At 41.0% G+C, this 19041-nt stretch overlaps 1 protein-coding gene across 6 annotated transcripts in view; it reads right to left on the minus strand.

Annotated features, from left to right (window-relative positions):
• The window catches only part of pex5la (peroxisomal biogenesis factor 5-like a), a 113917-nt gene that overhangs the window by 27297 nt on the left and 67579 nt on the right, over positions 1–19041 (minus strand). For 4 of the 6 annotated variants that reach the window (XM_026159994.1, XM_026159991.1, XM_026159989.1 and 1 more), the window contains 6 exons: positions 15826–15937; positions 11786–11995; positions 10917–11037; positions 8950–9043; positions 7832–7861; positions 4347–4442 (listed from right to left, as the gene is read on the minus strand). In XM_026159994.1, the coding sequence (XP_026015779.1) occupies positions 4347–4442; positions 7832–7861; positions 8950–9043; positions 10917–11037; positions 11786–11995; positions 15826–15937 (663 nt within the window). The remainder of the gene's footprint in view (positions 1–4346; positions 4443–7831; positions 7862–8949; positions 9044–10916; positions 11038–11785; positions 11996–15825; positions 15938–19041) is intronic. The other 2 variants (XM_026159993.1, XM_026159990.1) reach the window with 2 other exon arrangements.

Genomic DNA, 19041 nt, shown 5'->3' on the forward strand with positions numbered 1-19041 from the left:
TCAGCAGTGCAGGGCTTACTCCCATTTTCAGACGTCTGCTGAGCGGTAAAATGACTTTATTACAGAAACACAACCTTCGTGGTTATGTCTGTTATCCTATGTCCAGTTTAGAAAGTCAGTGTTTTTGGTTTATTTGTACCTAGTGACTATGCTGTAACGTTTCAAAAATAAACCTGTTTGAAAAGTGAAAGAACAAACATTTACAGGGAAATCTTTGTTGTTGTTCGTGTAATCGTTGGGTCAAATAGTAACTTGGTGGGCAAAGAATTTGAAAAGTGACAACAGTACTTTAGGAACAAAACAGAAGCGAGTAAGCAGTGTTTCATGTTTCACGGTGACCCCGACAGGACAAGAAAATTAGTCTCTTCTTAGCTGATTTGAAAAATACAACCTCAGAACTGGAAGTATACGGCTGTGCTTTACACGCTGCTTCTTTCACTTTTGTTAAATAAATAACGACATAGTTTAATGTGTCGTGTTTTATTTAAAAAATGCATAAATTCTTTTTTCACTCGACTGTGCGCTCTCCAATAATGTCTCTAATTACTGTAACTTATCCTGTGACATCAGGCAAAATGTCCGGTTTGTTTACCGTCCGTTTGCAAGCTCGTTCAGAGTCGTGAATATTTTTCTCGGTCAGCCCACTCATGAACTCTCCTCTGTGGATTTTACACACACTGTTGTGTCAGTTGGCACCACAGGCCGATTACGTTGTAGGAAGCACAATAGTGATCATTTCACAAAGAGATTAAAAAAGAGCTGAAGAAATCAAATGGAAATCAGCTCCATGGGGCTTCAGGTAGAAATTCACATTGCACGAGCCATCATGAGTGAACATCTTACTATTCATCACTGATTGAAGAAAATAAGAACAACCCCAGGTTTCTCTTCAGCTCTGCAGCCAGGCTGACAAACAGTCAGAGCTCTGTTGAGCCAACCATCCCTTTAACGTTAACTAGTAATGACTTCATGAACTTCTTCACAAATAACATTTTTATCATTAGAGAAAAAATTACCAGTAATCATCCCACAGATGTAATATTATCTATAGCTACTCTTAGTACCATTGATGTTAAGTTAGACTCTTTTTCTCCAATTGATCTTTCTGAGTTAACTTCAATAATTACTTCCTCCAAACCATCAACGTGTCTTTTAGACCCCATTCCTACAAAACTGCTCAAAGAAGTCCTGCCATTAATTAATTCTTCGATCTTAAATATGATCAACCTATCTCTAATAATCAGCTATGTACCACAGGCCTTCAAGCTGGCTGTAGTTAAACCTTTACTCAAAAAGCATCTCTAGACCCAGCAGTCTTAGCTAATTATAGGCCAATCTCCAACCTTCCTTTATATCAAACATCCTTGAAAGAGTAGTTGTCAAACAGCTAACAGATCATCTGCAGAGGTTTATTTGAAGAGTTTCAGTCAGGTTTCAGAGCTCATCACAGCACAGAAACAGCTTTAGTGAAGGTTACAAATGATCTTCTTATGGCCTCTGACAGTGGACTCATCTCTGTGCTTCTCCTGCTAGACCTCAGTGCAGCGTTCGATACTGTCGACCATAATATCCTATTAGAGCGATTAGAACATGCTGTAGGTATTACAGGTACTGTGCTGCAGTGGTTTGTATCATATCTATCTAATAGACTCCAGTTTGTGCATGTAAATGGAGAGTCCTCTTCACACACTGAGGTTAATTATGGAGTTCCACAGGGTTCAGTGCTAGGACCAATTCTGTTTACATTATACATGCTTCCCTTAGGCAGCATCATTAGAAGACATAGCATACATTTACACTGCTATGCAGATGACACCCAGCTCTATCTGTCCATGAAGCCAGATAACACACACCAATGAGTTAAACTGCAGGAATGTCTTAAAGACATAAAGACCTGGATGGCCGCTAACTTTCTGCTTCTTAATTCAGATCAAACTGAGGTTATTGTACTCGGCCCTGAAAAGCCTAGAAATATGGTATCTAAGCAGATTCTTCCTCTGGATGGCATTACCTTGGCCTCCAGTAACACTGTGAGGAACCTTGGAGTCATTTTTGACCAGGACATGTCCTTCAATGCACATATTAAACAAATATGTAAGACTGCGTTCTTCCATTTGTGCAACATCTCTAAAGTTAGAAATATCCTGTCTCAGAGTGACGCTGAAAAACTAGTTCATGCATTTATTACTTCCAGGCTGGACGACTGTAATTCATTATTATCAGGAAGTCCTAAAAACTCCCTGAAAAGCCTTCAGCTGATCCAAAATGCTGCAGCAAGAGTCCTGACAGGGACTAGAAAGAGAGAGCAGATTTCTCCTGTTTTGGCTTCCTGTTAAATCCAGAATTCAAAATCCTGCTCCTCACATACAAGGTCTTAAATAATCAGGCCCCATCTTATCTTAATGACCTTGTAGTACCATATCACCCTATTAGAGCACTTCGCTCTCGCTCTGCAGGCCTACTTGTTGTTCCTAGAGTATTTAAAAGTAGAATGGGAGGCAGAGCCTTCAGTTTTCAGGCCCCTCTTCTGTGGAACCAGCTTCCAGTTTGGATTCAGGAGACAGACTGTCACGATCCTGGGTCTTATGACCCAGCGTTTTGAGTTTTAGTTCATTTTGATGTTTATAGTGTATGTTTAAGCTCATTAAATTTTCTATGTTCATTTATTTATTATATTCCCCTTGTGTTTTCAACCCTTGTGTTAAGTCTCCCTTATCCTTTATGTGTTTCATGTCTGTTTCTTATGTTGTCAAGTTCATGTAGTCATGTCAGTGTTTCATTGTTTCCTATTTTATTTTGAAAGAGGTCCTGTGCTTCTGTGTTCTGTTTTGATCTTTCCCTGTGGGCGTTGTTATGTTCATGTTGTGTCTACTTTGCCTTTCTGTCCCATGTTTCAGGTCCCTATGTTCTGTCTCAGTTGCTGTTAAGTTTTCATGTTTTGAGTTCAGTCCGTGTGTTTCCTGTTTTACTTTCACAGTCTGTCCTATGTTAATGTTTCTAGTTTTGCTTCCCTTGTCTGTCCTGCGTTATTACTCCCAGCTGTGCTCTCCTCCTGTGGCTCATTCCCCCTCGTTATCGCTCTGTGTATTTAAGCCCCGTGTTTCTCTTTGTCAGCGTTGCGTCCTCCCTCATAGCTGTGTGATTTTCCCTGTGGTGCCTTGTGCTTCAGTTTCCCAGTTTAGTTTTGTATTGTTTGTATTGTCCCCCTACACCAGCAATAAAGCTGTGTTTTTTGAGTTTACCTTTGTCTCTACAAGTTTGCGTTTGGGTCCTTCCTTTGCCTGCACACAGCCGTACTGTGACACAGACACTATCTCTACTTTCAAGATTAGGCTTCAAACTTTCCTTTTTGCTAAAGCATATAGTTAGGGCTGGACCAGGTGACCCTGAATCCTCCCTTAGTTATGCTGCAATAGACGTAGGCTGCCGGGGGATTCCCATGATGCATTGAGTTTTTCCTTTCCAGTCACCTTTCTCACTCACTATGTATTAACAGACCTCTCTGCATTGAATCATATCTGTTATTAACCTCTGTCTCTCTTCCACAGCATGTCTTTATCCTGTCTTCCTTCTCTCACCCCAACCAATCACAGCAGATGGCCCCGCCCCTCCCTGAGCCTGGTTCTGCTGGAGGTTTCTTCCTGTTCAAAGGGAGTTTTTCCTTCCCACTGTCGCCAAAGTGCTTGCTCATAGGGGGTCATATGATAGTTGGGCTTTCTCTGAATCCATTATTGTACGATCTACTGTACAATATAAAGCGCCCTTATTTGATTTGGCACTGTATAAATAAAATTGAATTGAACTGAATTGAATACATGGGCAATGATGGTTGAAATGTGATATTGAAGACAGTTCTCATGGCTTAATGCCCACAGAACCTTTATTGCAATTCTTTAAACTCAAAAGATTTTCCCTTAAAAAAGCAGGAGGAGTATTATCATGTTGATAACAGAGAAAATTACTTTTACCCAGCTGATCAGGGGTCGTGCTAAACTACAGAAGAACAGTGTTTAAGTTCCTTGGGATTCACTGTTTAATAAGTACGATTTTTCACAGCTTGTTTTTTTCTTTGCATTTCTTAGTGAATTACAAAGATAAGCTCAAGCTGGAATAAGGAATGTTGTTTCGATGAGTAGGGCTGGATTCCAGTAAGCTGTCCGTCTCTCTAACTCGTGCCCGTTCCTGAAACTCGCACAGAAAAAGAGGGTGTTTGCCAGGAAGGGTGCATGCACGAAACAGTTTAGCTGATGGAAACTGAACATCCAACCTTCCTGTTAAGTCTTAGTAGAAGTCAGCGGCGGATGAGCCTCTTTGCTGACAGATGTACTAAAGAGAACTCTGCTTACCTCAACAGCAGCCTTGGCCCGCTCAAACTCCTCCTCCAGGGACTGATGTCTGGACAGCAGCGCGCTCCCCCACCGCTGCTCCTTCGTTAAGCGAGCCTGTCATACACACATGCATGCACACATTTCATAGTAATATAAACATTTATGCGCAAACAGGCTCCGTTACCTTCACTCACTTGCACATGACAAACCATCACGTTCGCACACACGCTTCAAACATAGAACATCGCATTACACACACGCGCAGATAGGAGGACAGGCGGGCAGGGAGAGTGTGCAGGGTCAGCCGTCTCTGCTTTCTCAGGGATGAGTAAATATCCCTGCCTCAACAAAGCCTCTGACATGCTTAGGAAGGCCAGCCGAATCACTACTGTCAGCACCCACCCGCCCAGCCCTCGCCTCGCAGACCTGCTCCTCATCTGAACCACATCCTACTTATCCAGCCTCTCACAATTTCACCCTCCGGCCTGGCTCACTCCTGTGTGCATGCAATGTAAAACCAGAATATGCTGATAGATTCCCACTTACACACTTGGATAATGAAGCTTTGCTGTGCTGAGAAAATGGAAACCAACCAATTACACGCAAGTAGTTTTGCATTATCAGAGTGTGGTATAGTTTACACAACTTCATATGCATTCATTTTGAGAAGTAAATGATTCTGAGATACTCGTATACAATGCATTAGGCTTACTAGACATAGCAATAGCTTTTATGTATCGCAGGGCTAGGAAATCTATTAGAGACTGCTCCCTGTGCTTGCAGTCCCGCCAGCTATTATCTGTAACATTTCCCATCTGGAAAGATATAATGCAAAATTTATCTTAATGTCACCCAGAATGGGTGCAAGAAAGTGCTTCATGAAGAGCAAAATGCATGCAGTGCCAAAAAGAAAAAGTTGCCACAAATGCAGGATTCTGTATTTGGATTGCTTAAGGAAAAATCCACCCGAAAGTGCTCTGTCACAGTTTCCTGTCTTCAGCTTAAATCAGAAATGTGGCGAGATTTACTATTCTGCTGTGAGATCTCCAGTCCAGCTGTAGTTTCATACCAGACAACATTTTAACAACTTTTATTCCAAATCCTTGGTGGTTGTTTTTTGGGCTTCTTTCCACACTTTTCACTTTTAGTTCATAACAAGATGGAATTTAGATTACATGGTTACAATTCACACAGTGCAACCTGATGATGTGATTGGGCGTTGCCTTGGCCATCAGTTAATCGTGTATACACCACCTGACTGGTAGTGTATACACTATTAACTTCTCATTCAATGGTTTTTCTTTATTTTCATGTTTACATTGTAGATTCTCACTGAAGGCATCAAAACTAGGAATGAACACAGACGAATTATGTAGAAGACAAAAGTGTGAAATAACTCAAAACATGTTAGATTCTAGCCAGCCTTTGCTTTGATTACTGCTTTGCACACTCTTGGCGTTCTCTCCATGAGCTTCATGAGGTCATCTCCTGAAATAGTTTTCCAACAGTGTTGAAGGCGTTTCCAAAGATGCTGAGCACTTGATTGTCCTTTTGCCTTCACTCTGCGCTCCATCTCATCCCAAACCATCTCCATTGGGTTTAGGTCAGGTGACTGGAGGCCAGGCCTCCATCACTCTCCTTCTTGGTCAAACAGCCTTCACACAGCCTGGAGGTGAGTGTGGAGTGATTGTGCTGTTGGAAAATAAATGATTGGATGGTGTGTGGCTGCAGGATGCTGTGGTAGCCATGCTGGTTCAGTGTGCCTTCAGTTTTGAATAAAACCCCAACAAACCCTAACCCACTGTCAACAAAGCAAAGGATGGCTGCTTTCTAAAATATGTTTAGAGTTATTTGTCATTTTTGTCTTTGCTGGGTAATTCCATATATGTTGCTTCATAGATTTTAAGTCTTCAGTTTGTATCTACACTGTAGAAAGTAGTAAAAATAAAGAAAAACCATGACATGAGAAGGTGTGTCCAAACTTATAGGAACCCTGTGTGAAAACCTGATAACTAAGAACAGCAATCAAGCCTCTGCAATAACTGGCGATGAGTCTCTCACATCGCTGTTGAAGAATGTTTCTTCTTTTGCAGAATTGTTTTTAATGAGACTTTTCTCAGTCATGCACACAGAGGTTGTCGATTGGTGACATAGTCATAGCTAAAAAAACAAATACGTATTCAGGTTTAAAATAATGAGCCCTGAATTTCAAGCAGTGTCTTATTTCCTGTTGGTATTTATTGTTTTGCTTTTTTCCAGCTGTTGTTTGTCTGTGTTTTCTTTTTCTTGCTGCCCAGAGGAAACCCCAAGAATCTGCATTTAAAATGCAAAATGTTTCTGTAAAAGCAGTGGAAGTAAGTAAGCACCAGACTGCTCTGCAGAGCTATTGAGCTCGTGATGATAAAGAAAAATGTAAGATGGGATTGCCAGGACAGGCACTGAGGTGGAGGCCATTTGTTTTCTGTCTGTTTTTATCAAGATTATGCAAAAACCACAAAAGCTAATTTCATGAAGGCTAGCACAGAGGCTGAGCGTGTGCCAAGCAAGAGTCCTTTAAATGTTGAAATCTTTCTTTCAGACATTGGTCTTGGCAGAGGATGTGCCCTCCAGTTGCCCTTCTTATATTTCTAAGACATGATGTTTTTACTAAAGGCTTGATAGGATGAGGACTTACTGGCAAATTACAGTTGGATGAGCTCCTTAAAAGCAGGGACTGAGGAAACAATAAAACCTTGAAGCGTGAAGCTGGAGCTCACAGTGAGCATGCACTGTAACTGCATCATAAAAAGATTTCTTTTCATGTTTATAAACATATAAAATGACGATTCTTTCTCCTCCTTGATGTTTAACTCCACAAAATAACGAGGGTGGATTTTTCCTTTGAAGGTTGAGTTATACACTTGTGTTAGTTCGTGTATGTAAATCTCATGCAGGACCCGCCTCATCTTTGCATGCATTTTTTTTCTGTGTGCGTGTTGTACCTGCTGTGTGGGAAGCTAAAACCACTCTTTACAGTATCTCTGTCAGCGAGCTACAATGTAACTCCTGAGCAAAACAAATTTGGTGTGTTTGTTTGCCAATAGCTCCCCGGCCCCCGTCTCGGACAGCTATCTTTAATCCCAAATCTATTATTTATCAGTGTGCTGAAAAGGTGATATAGGCTTAGCTAGCTCGGTGAGCTCAACACTAATGGGTTTGGAGTAAGGCTGCTGAATAATTCATAGGCTATTAATCTAATAATGGCGTCTGAAAACAAGACCCCTATGCAGACCTACACAGAGACACCAACTAAGGCAGAAAGCGCTTGACATTTGGACCTAGTAGCACCACAAAGGAATCCATCCCAAGCCAACTTTGATCTTTATCTTACTTTTTGCTCTCAGTACAGTCACCTTGTTTTTGGTCTTTAGAGCCAGATATTCTGAGAAGGTGTGATGCTGTTTCACTGGTACAAATGTATAAGTCTTTCAGTGTTATATGAAAGGATGCATAGGGAGGCTTACATGTCTTCCACTAATATACTGCCTGTTGAGCTGAAATGGAAGAATTGTAGGTGTTAGGACAAAATGATGGGTAAACAACACACAGTAGGGTGTCTTATTAGATACAAACTTTCATTGTAACACAACATAAACATGCAGTTGGTAAATAAAGCTTAAGTCATCAGTTCTTCAAACGTATATAACAGTGCAACAATCAGAACAATACAGTAAAAAAGTTTGTAAACCCTTTGGAATGACCAGGATTTCTGCACTGATTACTCCTAACATCTGGACTAATCTTTATCAGAGTCACAAAAACAGACATTTTTGAAGATGATTAGTGCTTTTTTAAAATAATCCCTGCAGAACTCCCTCTTTTGGGAAAATTTCCTCAGTTTCCTCCAGCTCCCTGTGCGTATGTGGCTCATCTCTGGGTACTCTGACTTCCACCCTGTTAGTTTTATTGGAGATTTTAAATTGACTGTAGGTGCAATATGGAGCATGAAATGGTAACTGATAACCTGTCCTGGATGTTTCCAGGGTGTTCCCTGCCTGGCGTTTGCTCCATGGGTCTCAAAATTTGATAAACAGTGGTTTAGAAAATGGAGTGATGTTGAAAAAGTCTCTTCTATGGCATTTTACAGCTTCATGCTTCTTAATAATCTTTCCTATAGTGTCCCATTTGTCCCATCATGAAATCTTTACGTGAATGTCAAGAAGCATTTTGACGGCCTTTATTTACAGCGGCGTGCTCTTCTTCTGATTCCAGCTTCTGAAACTGAAGCTCTGATGTCAGTTTTTGGAAACATCAGGATCTCAGACATTCACAAAGCCTACACAAAGTAAGAATGTGTGACATTAATGTGGTCACTTGTACTTGTTTATAAGTGTGATTTAGACAAAGACTCAGGACACGACAGGCAATCAATGCTGGGAGGTTCCACAGCCTTTTCCTGCAGTTGTATGTTCATGTAGTTTGATTTTCTCAAGGAGGGTGGTGGTGCTGGGGGGGGGGGTTCTGGAAAGGGAAACGCTAATGTCGGAGATGTGGAAAGCTTTCTCAGTTAAAAAAGACTTCGAGTGCGCACACAGTGCATTAATGAGGATTCCTGCCTTCCACTCACACTCCGAGCACTTACTTGTGACGCCAGTGCAGACTCTGGTTCCAGTTTGGTGTTTGCTTCCAGGGTATTCTTATTTGACGAGTCTATCTGTGGTTTACAATCTATGGACCTAAAGAAAAAAGAGAGAGGACTGGGATGAGCCAGCATGTTAAACATGTTGGCAGTAGAGCTTTAAAGATGAATAATTAGAAAATGGCAGTAAAAAAAATGTCATTTTATTACATGTTTGCATAAAACATCACCATGGTAAATATTTACCTTTGAACTCTGCCAATAGCAGATAAAACACTATATAATCAACAGGTGGACAAACATTCGGTCTCCCCTGTTTCACCGTCTACTAAAGTAATGTTTCCTCAGTTACCTAAAATGTTCAGCAGGACTGTTTGTCTAACAAGAAGCAAGCAAAGGAAGTCGTGGGCCTAAAAACCCTGAACATAAAGACACTACGTTCACTCTGCAGGTCTTGATGCTCAATTCTGAATTTTTGATCAAATCCGATTTTTTTTTTGTCTGCTTGTTCACACTACAAATACAATGTGACAGCAAACGGTCTCCAGTGTGAACGCTCAACGCGTCCGCATGCGCAAAAGAAGACGTCACACACAACCCAGACCAAGCAGTAGTGTTTGACTGATGGCCTTAATATAAAGACTTCGGACTTTACGTTTCCCAATTTTGCTCTAAGTTATAATTATAAGTGTAAAGTTATTTACATATGGCCTAATAATTATCCTTATTACAGTTTATCCGTATGACTGTTTTAGAGAGGAGCAGTACAAATAAAATGTTCACGTTTCTCCAACATCGTCTTCCCAACAAACAGGAAGTGTTCACAACGTCTTCCTGGGCGCTGATAGTTGGCGTCTGTCTTGTGTCAGTGACGTAAAAGACGGATTTAATGCGACATGACCATCAAACAGCAGTCGCTTTCTAAAACATCGGATATGTATCGGATTCAGTACCACATACGAAAGTGACCCAGATCGGATTTGAAAATATCGGATTTGATGAGATGAGATAGCCTTTATTTGTCAGTTGCAGGTCTTTTGCCCACAACCGAGATGACAGACCTTGCCGACCGTACATACAATACACAAACATCACATTGGGGAGACAGGTCAGGCCAGGTAGCAGGAAAAAAACATGGAAATGTGTAACACAGAAGGATAGTACAGGAATGCACAGATATCAACACACCATAGCACAATAAACACAGACAGCAACATGGGAAAGTGTTCCAGTGTGTACATCTGATCTGGGACCGCTGCAATCTTTGACTGCGCCTCCAGCTGACCCGGTGTCCACAACGGATGGGAGGTAAGCGTTGGAGGTGGCGTTGGATCCGGGGTAGGGAGGGTGATGCGTCGGTGAGTGCTTATCAGTGTATATGTGTGTGTGTGTGTGTCCAGAGTTCAGCTGAGACTGTCCTTCGCCCTGCTAGGCTAAGTAAACAGTCTTCCAGCCAACCCAGGTGGCCTTGCAGGGAATGGGAAGAACAGACTCAACACAGTCGTTATCAGGGTGTTGTTGTTCGGCTCCAGCCTTGAGCCCACAGCTGGCGCCGAAGGGATAGCTGCAATATGATGGTGATTTTTCTTTTGCAAACAACTCATGAGAATTTCAAAGCTGTTCTTTAACACTCCGACACTGGTCTCTCAATGTGCCGTTCACACTGTCACACCATGATCGGATATGAGTCGCAGGGTCAGGATTTGATGTGCTTTCGCCTGCAGTGTGAACGTAGCCTAAGACGGTTCTTAGAGGTGGGATAAAAACAAGTCTGAAGGACATTTTTCCTACAAAGTGACACAAATTTTAATGCACAAAAAGCTGCGTAAGCTCTGAGACTTTGGCTACTGATTATTAGACATCTGACAGGGAATTCAGATTTCCAGTGTAAATAATAATGATGCTGGACAGATATGAAAAAGATGATATGATTATTATCCAGTCAGAGTAATATAGAGGTAAGGACCTACCACAGAAACTCATTAGATGAATTTTTAGAAGAACGTCGTCTCTCCAGCTTCCATTTTCTGTTGCCATTTCTTTCAGGGTTGGGATTCAATTCTTCCCATTTATCCAGTGAGCCAATTGTAACTGGTGACAGTAATAACATAACAAAAAACCAAAGTGAAACATGGAAAAACAAAGAAATGTAATTTCAAATTTGCCCGTGAAACATACACAGATGTTCCACTTTCTGTTAATTTGGGGAAACGCTAATGTGTTCAGACAAAAAGCTAAATTAATCAGGTTTGGTGTGCAATTAAATGGTGACACTAATTTTCAAAGATAAGTTATTTTTTCCAGCTTTGAAACACAAACCTTTTAACACGTCTTTCTGAGAGTACAAATAATTAGCTAAAAAACAAAACAAATCTAAACAAATTTAAAAAACGAGAAGACGATCAGCTGTCCACAAATCTATCAGGACACAAAGTTCTGCTTTAAATGACATCACAGTTATAACCAGTCTCCCTCCCATGAGTTATTCACCACACTCGCTCTGCACAGTTACAGACTTTAACCTTTTCAAACACAAAAGGAACTGGCTGTTTCTTTTCTTTTATCCCTTTCATTACATTAAATCGACTCAGTGCTTCTGTGGCCACTCTTGTGCACGTGTGAGGTCACTTCCACACAAGATGATGGGAGTTGTAGTTGTTCAAGTTATAAGGTGTGTCAGAGGGCTCGAGTGGAGGCTGATGAAGGATTGACCACGTTTGCACATTAGTGTTGGCAGCGTGGAGTGGATTCAGTTTTATTGGAGCAGGTCATCCCTGATACTAAGTGTGATTTAGTGTTACTGACAGAAAATCACCCAAACTTTGGAGCGTCTCTCTACCTGAGTCCAGTGATGCCCTCTCTGGGGTTCGCATGCTTGGTGCCGTATGTTCAACTTCCACCTGGATCAGCTCTGTCTCATCTGTCTTTTTCCTGTGTGAGGTGTTCTTCTGGCTGTCTCCCTGGGATAACAGGGCACTCTTTCTGTCCCTGCTGTTCCTCCTCTCTCCAGGTTCGCTGAGATCTAGCAGGTCCAGAGTTGAAGAGAGAACTGTGAGGAGATGGCACATGGTTAGCTTCTCATCTGTCATCTGAAGGATCATTGATAGCCATGGAAACTGCATTCATTAAACGTGTTCTAATTTGATCAAATCTGTTGGAGTGTTGGATTGCACTTAAATTTTCATAGAGTACTTTCCCCCCTCACTCTGGTCTTTTTTTAAAAATTAGTAATCTGTGAGTTGACCATCTCCTTATCTCAAATGTAATTTGCGACTTTATTGGCGTCTTTACTTTAAGAGGCCTTCGAGGTTGCATCAAACTTGTAAAACTTTGTAATGAGACTGAATAGCAGGCTTCACTTTTTGTGCACCACGGGCTTTGATTTTGATCGGCACGGTTTCTGACGTGGCATGTAGACCTGTCAGCGGTACTTAAGCTGGAGTATTCCCCCTTAGGTGGGCATCTAAAAATTTGCTGCTGCTCTTTTCAGCCAATCTAAATATACTGCAAATGACTGCACGGTCTGCTAAGGATGAGACGGGCTCTGGAGGCAGTTTGGTCAGTGCAGTAACTCAAGCACGAGTCATGTTAGGTGGCTCAACAAACAAGAAAACATTACTGTGAAAATGCTCAGGTACAAGGAGAGGACTAAAAATGAAAAAGATCTTCAGAGGTTGAAGAACTCCTGCTCAGGGCTATTTAAAAAATTCTAAGAGAGTCTGGCTCCTTGGAAGCAAAAATATTAAGAAATGAGTGGGGACTAAAAACCTTTGCATCGTATCTATCGTGGCATTTTGTCCTTTTGCAGTAGACTCGCTTCCTTTATTTCCCATCAGTAGTTTAGTGAGAAACACTGCAAACCAAATACATGACATGTTTTTGTGAGGTTAGATTAAAAATTCATGACTTGCTAAAACCCACACTAAAACGTTTTCATACACTGGATATTTGAGGAACCCACAAACTTTTCTTGCTCGCCTCCGAGGAGCCGACGACGTCTTTTGAGCCATACGAGCTTAAAAGTGCAGGTACGTGACTGCATAACCGGCATGCTGCTGCTTCTTGTCAAGCAACTGAGAGTATTTGTTGACTGAAATCTCTACATAATTAGAGAGTGTGCTCGTTTTCCCAGCCTTGTGCTCTTTAGATGACAAATACAATTAGAAATCAAGGGAGACACACTCGTGTGGATGCTTGCCTGAAGAGTTTCCAGCATCAAAAGAATCACGAACGCTTTATGAAGAGACAGTGATGTAAAAATTGTTTTGCCACCCAGAGTCTCCTTGAAATGATGATGCTAGGAAGAAATACAGCGCACAGTAATTCAATTCAATTCAATTCAATTTTATTTATATAGCGCCAAATCACAACATAAGTTGCCTCAAGGCGCTTCATAGATACAGAGAAAAACCCAACAATCACATGACCCCCTATGAGCAAGCACTTTGGCAACAGTGGGAAGGAAAAACTCCCTTTTAACAGGAAGAAACCTCCTCAGTAAGCATTTAGAAGTAGTTACTGTGTAGCGGCCAGTGGGTTTGTAGTAAACAAGTATGACCACTGAGACATCGAGAGTCCTGATCTCTTCAGTTTGACACCAGTGAGCCAAAACATAATGACAAATTACAGCTGATTATCTTGTACCAGTGGTCTCCATCGGGCCACGTCAGAGCTCTGAGTGTGTGAAACAATTTGGACAAAGACCAAACTGTTCAGCGGTGACTCGCTGCTGCAGTGGAGAGAGAACATATTATTGGCCACAAAGTTAGAGGGACGTGTAACCCTCCATGTTAAGAAATATACTCTAAAACACTTCTCCAGGATGTGGGGGTGGACGCTAAAACACCTTAAAGTGTTACAGGCCCCCTAGGATGAAACATTTCACTATGTCACCAACTATATACTTCTAAACACAAATGATTACATGCAGTATTCTACCATATGCAAACTTATATCACTGAAAGATTATACTGACTAATAAGTACAATTTTCCATTGACCCTCCATCATCACAAAACGAAAGGCCTGACACAACTACAAAAACTAAAATCAAGCCAGTAGACAAAATGACACTCTGTTGTTTTGTGACTGATGAAGGAAGCTACTCCCCACACTCACATTCAAGTGTGCAACGATCCAAGAATGGACCAAGTGTGCACACATCAGTGTTTAATTTGTTTAATGTTTAATTTACTAGTAACAATCGAAATGTCATCTTTGGCAATCACTTTTCAAACTTCAATTCCCAAGAATATCATGTATTGACACAATCCTACCACATCACCTTGTGATTTAAGGACAGGAAGTAGCTCCGACCGGAGTGCAGGTGAAAGAAAGGTAGAGGCTGGTGGTCCCAAACTCAGGATTTTCAGCCAGAATTAGTTTGTTTTAATTTACATTTTGATTCGTTTATATTTAGCAGTTTTATAAAGAACACATTGTTAATGACACATCCTTCAAGCCTTCCTTTGACTATTTAAACTAGCAAGTAAACATCAAAGTGATGACAAAAGGAAAAAATGAGAGCAGAAGAGTGTTGGTGAAGCGACTTTCTGTGAATGCGTTAATGTCAGAGCTGCATTGGTCCGGATGGAGACCCCCAAACCTCTGCGCTGTTTTCTTTTAAATCACAAATTTAAATAGATGTATAATTGACTCGGTTCTAAACCCCAGATACCTGTGACATCAATTCATAATTAACTGTGGAGGTTTTTAAGACTCAGAAGAGCAAAAAAACCTGCTGCTGTCGACCTGAACAGCAGATGGAAGTGAAACAGAGAAAGCATCATCACGGAGGACTCATGTGGATTAGCATACTTGAGCTCGTAATTATCTTTGCTTGTTCGATTTTGTTAAGTGTCGTGTGGTTCCGGAAACTTCCATCCAGCATGAAAACAAGTTCACAAACAATCAAACCTAAAATTTGCTTCACCTGCATCATTTTATGTAGCTGCAAACTGCAGCAGCAGGAGACTGTACCCAGTGAAATTTGCCTAAACACAGAGTTTTATTCTTATTTTTGACTTCTTATTTCCAAATCACAATGAGAAATAAATCCCTCAGTTCTGCAGTTTATGTTCCTAAACATAATGATTTTTCCATTAGGGAGAGACAGAGTTGCTCACAGCATTTTTCTCAGCTGACGAGAGATGACATGTGTCAGCTGTCTGATCTGCAAACGATGCCATGCGGAAATCAAGATGGTGTTCAGCTTCTGTTAATGTCAGATGGTTGAGTTTCTCAACAGTGAGTCTGATCCAGATTATTTTAGCACAAACAATCGTTTAAAGCACTAATTATAATACATTTGTATTATAATTCTTTAAATATAGTCAGTTTTAATGTTTGAAGTAGAAAATAAATCAGTCCACTATAATGTGTGAGAATCACAGGAAACATTATTGTATGAGGTGAATAAAACTGATTACTGGGGTGTTTAGTAGGGATAGTGTTAAAACTGCAAATAGAGCTGAAAAGGAAATGTTAGAATGAACCTTTGTTAGATGCTAAAACCTTTTTTTTAATATATATATACAGTACATCCTTCAACAGCTAATGTTTGTGCAAGCACTGGGCATCACTGAGTGCAACCTGTGGACAGTGAAGAATCAAAATATCATATAATATATGAAGGTCTATTGATCTGACTTGAGGCACAGGTAAATTATATAAAAGAAAGAAACTCGTCTCCAGGATTTTGGCCGTGTTGGATAAAAAGAGGAAGTGACATCCATTTGTTCTAGTCCCAACATGGCTCAGAAAGGTTTTCCTGGCTATTAAATATGAGTAGATTTAAATATAATGCTTGTACAAATGAAAGAAAAATACTTGATGTAAGCACATTATCATCAGCTTAAATGCGGAAATAAAAGTGCTGTACCGGCTGTGTTGGAAGTAACTGGGCGGGAAACCCCATCGCACTTGGTCTCGCAGAGGAAATCGTCGATAGAAGGGCTTAGAAGCGGGCGGCTCTCTTGTTGCTCGCTCACCAGCTGCAGGGACAAACACATGAGACAGTTCAGGCTCTCTTCGCATGTCTCTCATGCTAAACTCCCTTCAAATCCTCTGTGAAAGCCCCCAAAGCCTTATTATTATGAGGGGAAATTCAGGCCACTGGTTCACATGACAGCAGAGCTATACTGTCAAATCCCTATGAGTGTGTAAACTTCTACAACTCTGTCCTTTGGGGGGCGACATGCTCGTGGTGCACATTATTTAACGACAGCATGTGACGGCACATACTGAACCTGCGGCCTCTCGGCTAAGCCCACTGTGACTTCTCTCTGCAAACTGATGTGTGCGCGTGGCATATGGTTGAACACAGCTGGTATTTCATGATTGTTATCACACAATCACATCTCTATGGCACCAACAAACCCTCAGGTTACTACAGAAAGAAGAGCAGGTTATTGGAGTGTGTGTCATGCACTGAGATCCAGATGAGCTGGACTCGGAGCTGCTTGGTGTCCAGAACAATAATTACATAACCATTCCTGCTTATCTCACCTTCCAAACCATGAAATGCTAATCACTTTGCCTTTGATGCACCAATTTGTAGGGTTGCCAGAGCAGCTGCTGAATAGGTCACATCCAGTTCATTATTGGTACTACGAATCCTCACAACACTTCAGGTGCAGCTGGTCTCAATTTGCCAGCCATTTCTTCATCATTTGGAGAGGAAAGCAGCCGCCACCGGTGATGTCATTGTGTAGCGTGTCCATAATGCTGGCAGCGAGGAAATGTGACATTTCCTGTTGTTGCTCTGCAGGCCATGGCCACAAGCAGAATTTTAATGAAGGTCCTGTTAGTTAGCAAGCATGAAGTGCGCTGAGCACAATCTGCCATATGCTCGATGAAGTGTTGGATGGGCTTTTGATAGCGTTATATTACTTTACAATTATGCTGACTTCCTGAATAAATCTGGAGTGCATGCTGGGCCCTGCTCGACCTCTGTTGGAGAAATTATGAAAAACAAATATCTGACCGCGGGCTCAGAGACATGAATATTGGGCTAAATGGTCATTGTAACATGGCCGTGTGACAGGTAATCATCAATGCGCGTATTAGAAAGATCTGTGTAAATGTGTGTCGACAGGAAAGAGCAGCTTTCAGTAGTCAGCAAGATGAGAAAAGTCCAGTGGACGTAAAAGCCATTTGTCGCTTTGATTGGGGAGTCATTCACCTTCTTTAGGATCTGCTCTGCCAAGCTAAATGTCAAAACGTGGGAAAAAATATTTCAGGTAACAAAGATAAAAATGAAACCACTGAAAAATATTCAAACTGCAATTTTGTGAACTTGGAAAACCAACTGAAATAAAATTTGAAGATATATGCAGGAAATATTCTTAGTTTCAGTGTTTGTTTCCTGATCAGACTTTGGTGTGTACAAGACTGTGAGTCACGTGCTTTTCCTGAACGCTGTTCTCACATATGTCCTCTGTGCAATAATAATTAATGGGGACTAGAAATAGCACTGAAACTAATAGAAACGAAAGTAAAACTAAACATTTTTAAAGACGAATAAACAAACGCACTCTGGAAACAAACTGAAACTAAACTGAATTAAAAGCCAAAAGTGAAAATTAAATTAAAACGAGGCTCCATAAATGTTAAAGAGGTAAGTATTTCTCAGTTGCATTGAATAGAGAATAAATTGTAGAAATCTAAACAGGAGAAAGTAGAAGAGAAATAACAATGTTAACATAAACCACTGACACACTCCGGGGCCTGATCAGCCCTGGCAGGGCCTCCTTGGAGATAATGGCCAAAACACCTGATGAATCCAAGGTCCACTGCTGACGATGTGTCCCAAATTTTAATATGATAATTTAGATCAGATCTCTAACCCCTAAACCTAACCAAGGAAACATGGCAGATTAGCCTGGGTAAAAGACCGAAAGTTGAGGCACACAACGATATGTGCCGCTGGTAAAGTTTCTGGGCTACTTTTCCTCATAACAGCCATCCCTGAAAGATTTTCTCTATTTAAAGCAATGCATTACCAGGGACTGTAACATCTAGTCCTTTTACTGAGTGAATGAAAATAAAAACCAATTAGAAAACTGGAAAAACTGGGCAACATATTATATGTTGTGCCTGTGTTACATTATACTGACATTATATGAATTCTTCTTTGTGTTTTTTTCTTACTCTTATTTATCAGTGGTGATCAGCAAGGGGAGAAGTGACAGCTTTGGTTGTATCCTTGCTCTGCAGCAGAGATGCTTTAAAGAGGACATGAATAATACCCAGAGACGGGCCGTTGGTTTGTGGAGTGAGAGATTGTGCTGAGCAGCAGGAACAGTGACCCAGCACAGATAATTAGGCTGTGTTTGTGCTGCTCTGCTGTCTGAGTAGAGATTTTGTCCATGGGAAGTCTCACAATGCCGAGTAGCCTTATTTCACCTTTTGCTGCCAGCCAGTGTGTTATTGTCCAATTTGGTCTGAAGCAACCAATCTTAAAATGAAATGCATGAGGGTGGACTTGTTTTTAAAGGTCATATTAAGTGATTTACAGACTGTGCTTGCTCTGCAAAGGTGCAGTTGAGTGTGAGCGGAGGCTAAGCCACTGCTGAATCAGTTACAGCTGTTAGCGGTGTGAAAGGAGTGCATGCTTTATATGAACTAACCCGGATAACCGCTCAGCTGCTGGCCTTTAATGCAGGAAGTGACTCATCTTAAGTGACTTTTTGTTGCTTTTAATTAAATCACTTGTTCTCGATCAACTACATATCACCTGAGTTAAAAAGAAAAAAACCCCATAGGTGTCAATGTTTCTGTGAGAGGAAAAATTCTTCCATTGCTCTTCTATTTTTCTGTTTCCTGTTTATGTTTTTGCATTCTCACTATAGAGAGTGACATATATACAGTATGTGTAACAACAATAGGCAATGCAGGCAAGGCTAAAAATATAAGAAAATACTGTAAAACATTATACAAAAGCCCATTTATAGAGGTAGGTTTTTTTTTCAATAGCACCTGATTGTGTTGAGCCTGATGGTCAAAGAAAAATTGCCCAACAGTTTTGGGCTAAAACAGTGAAAGCACAGTGTCCCTTTGTTTTAAAGACTGGACTGTGGAACCTTTAATCGATTGT

Source organism: Astatotilapia calliptera, chromosome 23 (assembly GCF_900246225.1).
Source record: "Astatotilapia calliptera chromosome 23, fAstCal1.2, whole genome shotgun sequence".
Classification (NCBI taxonomy): domain Eukaryota; kingdom Metazoa; phylum Chordata; class Actinopteri; order Cichliformes; family Cichlidae; genus Astatotilapia; species Astatotilapia calliptera.